We start from the raw sequence: 3,257 nt of genomic DNA, 5'->3' as shown, positions 1-3,257 counted from the left end.
ATAATGGTCCTCTGGTGCCTCAGTTTCTACCTGCTCTGGATAAACACCATGGAACATTTTTATTAAATCATGGCACTGGTTTGTCCTTGTAAGATTCTGTCCTGTTTACGTTGCAGGCATAAAACTACCTGCATGGTGTTTCATGGTTTCAAGGTTTATGTTCTGGACCAAACTCAGGAACAGATGGCCCGAGTCTGGTTGGACCTGCCTGGACTCCCCCCAGTCCTGAGCCACAGGTCTACTGGTGTTTCAGTGGGAAATGATGGGCTTCTGATTCCATCGACTCCTGGGTTCAGGGATTTTTTTTTTTTTTGGCCCTGTACAAGAAAACTTGGCACTTTTGTGTGTAGACATTTAGCTTGAGCCAACGAGGTCAGTGTTTAATTTGTGTGGAATGTGGACTGAGCATGATGTCAGCCAAACAAGGTACAAATCAGATAAGGCTCATGATGCAGAACATGGCTGACCATGATCTAGGCTCCTACTGGTAAGTGTTAGAGCAAAGACTGAGGCTTCATACTGTAAGATTCAGAACATATGGTTTTAAAATGACCAAATGACTCCTTGGCCATCTGTATAAGATAAAAACAGTGAACAGTGAGTGTCCAGTTAAACGTGTCACTGACACAAGGACAAGTCTAAATACTTTATTCATTTTCTCATTCATTTTCTACCGCTTATCCGAACTACCTCGGGTCACGGGGAGCCTGTGCCTATCTCAGGTGTCATCGGGCATCAAGGCAGGATACACCCTGGACGGAGTGCCAACCCATCACAGGGCACACACACACACACACACTCTCATTCACTCACACAATCACACACTACAGACAATTTTCCAGAGATGCCAATCAACCTACCATGCATGTCTTTGGACCGGGGGAGGAAACCGGAGTACCCGGAGGAAACCCCCGAGGCACAGGGAGAACATGCAAACTCCACACACACAAGGTGGAGGTGGGAATCGAACCCCCAACCCTGGAGGTGTGAGGCGAACGTGCTAACCACTAAGTCACCATGACCCTCCTAAATACTTTATTTACACACAGAAATAAATCACATGTAAAGTGGGGATTCATCAGAGAAGCAGCCAAGAGGCCAAGAAGAAATCTCAGCATGATGCTGCCACCACCAGGCTTCACAACAGAGATACAGGGTCATGTCCCAATTATATTTAACACAAATATAGTTTCTGCCTACAATTACTAATATAAGGAATATAAATGACACCTGAAGTGAACACACAAGGGCAGTTAACGAAAAGATTTATTTTTGTAAATATATAAACCTGTTTGTTTGATTTACACATGGATCACCAAAAAGTTATGTTTTTAATAATTACTATACAAGCTACACTGCATCTGTTATAAATTAAACATTTCATGATCATAAAATTGTCATAAAAAATACATCATTAATAAGATTATTACTAATATTAAATTCTGAATATTAAATTCTTCATCACGCAGAGATTTCTCGGCTCAGTTCGGTCAGAGGCGTCGTGTCCTGTGAGCCCATGAGGTCATACACATCCTCTGACGCTCAGCAGCTTATCGGTCATGTATTTTATTTATTTACTCCTGATCTGTCCAGGCTATGAGGTCCAAACTGAATACATGCTGGAGAAACTGAAAGCCATCAGAAGGGAAACCATGAGCAGAAGAACCTTCTGAACCCATAAACACGTCTCCAGTTTCTGTTCCAGACGTGAATTAGTGACCATGATCCGTGTGAGCTGGAGAACAGACAGAAAAGGCAGAACACGTTCTGTCACTAGAGTTTGTGAAACTTAAACCATCTGAATGTCTTTCACATGTTGAACACATTGCTGTAAGGTAAGTGGTTTAGGAACGAGTGTGTTTACATCCAGGGTTTGATAAAAGAGTTAGGGTTAGATGGGTGTATGTATGTGTGTGTGTGTGTGTGTGTGTGTAGGCTTCCAGGCCTGGGTGTTGACTTACCGCTGATTGTAGATCATCTGCACTGTTAGCAGAAGTGACATCATTTAAATTGCTCAAAATAGATTTAGGAGGCTCGAGAACCTGACAGCGAAGCCTGGAGGAGACCAGAAGGTGTTAATCAGCAACCACAATAAACTGATACAACTCAAGTTCTTCACTAGTGTAGGTCTTAAAACACCAAACACCTAAATGTACAAGTGTTTAGGTCCATCATCACCTGTGCTCCATGACTTTAGGTTTCGATACTTCTTTCCAGAACTGAGAAAGTTCAGATGTTCCTGAGTTTGGTTCCATCTCAGCTGCCATGATCAAGAACCTGTCCTGAGGAGATGCCTGGAAGCCTACACACAAACAAACACACACACACACACACACACACACACACACACACACACACACACACACACACACACATACAGACACACACACACACACACACACACACATACAGACACACACACACACATATATATACACACACACACATATATATACACACACACACACACAAAAACACACACAAACACACACACATATATACACACACACACAGACAAACGCACACAAACACACACACACACACACACATACAGACACACACACACACACACATACACAAACACAAACACACACACGCATACACAAACACGCATACACACACACACGCATACACACACGCATACACACACACGCATACACACACACACACATATATACACACACAGACAAACAAGCACACAAACGCAAACAAACAAACACACACACAGACACACACAAACACACACAAACACACACACAAACACACACACAAACACACAAACACACAGACACACAAAAACACACACAAACACACAGACACACAAAAACACACACACAAACACACAGGTTGCATTATTACAATAAGCTGTAGCTGTGATTAAACTTTCTCTTGCTGCAACAGGAGAATTTTTCAGTTGTTATTGAAACAGTTGATTAAACAGAATTGTGCTCTTTACCTCCATGTAATGAGACTAAAATGTCTACATTAGTGCTGGGCTCACAGGTGCTGCTGCTCGGCTTAACTCTGTATTTTTCTGGCGCCGTTGTTCGTACCTGTACAAAGAGAGAGAAAAGTACATCCAGATGTCAAACATTCAAAACTCAGAGGGTTCTTCTGACGTTCAGGTCTGCACTCTACTCTACTCCTCACCTTAAAGGCCACTTGGTTCTTGGTGACGTTGCTCAGGACGATGAGACACCTTTTCTCAGTTTCTCTGAAGCCAAAACTCAGTTCCTCAGCTGGACTGAAGAGGAGAC

At 42.7% G+C, this 3,257-nt stretch overlaps 1 protein-coding gene across 1 annotated transcript in view; it reads right to left on the bottom strand.

Annotated features, from left to right (window-relative positions):
* Positions 1–1,320: 1,320 nt before the first annotated feature.
* The window catches only part of mospd2 (motile sperm domain containing 2), a 17,366-nt gene continuing 15,429 nt past the window's right edge, over positions 1,321–3,257 (bottom strand). Inside the window, exons 11-15 of the mRNA XM_060875625.1 lie at positions 3,151–3,244; positions 2,957–3,053; positions 2,179–2,302; positions 1,962–2,055; positions 1,321–1,735 (exon numbers count right to left, since the gene is read on the bottom strand). Of these exons, the coding sequence (XP_060731608.1) occupies positions 1,595–1,735; positions 1,962–2,055; positions 2,179–2,302; positions 2,957–3,053; positions 3,151–3,244 (550 nt within the window). The 3' untranslated portion in view covers positions 1,321–1,594. The remainder of the gene's footprint in view (positions 1,736–1,961; positions 2,056–2,178; positions 2,303–2,956; positions 3,054–3,150; positions 3,245–3,257) is intronic.

This window comes from Tachysurus vachellii, chromosome 8 (assembly GCF_030014155.1).
Source record: "Tachysurus vachellii isolate PV-2020 chromosome 8, HZAU_Pvac_v1, whole genome shotgun sequence".
In the NCBI taxonomy this organism is placed as follows: Eukaryota; Metazoa; Chordata; class Actinopteri; order Siluriformes; family Bagridae; genus Tachysurus; species Tachysurus vachellii.
The sequence above is the reverse complement of the archived record's forward strand: the minus strand, read 5'-3'. Positions and strand labels throughout refer to the sequence as shown.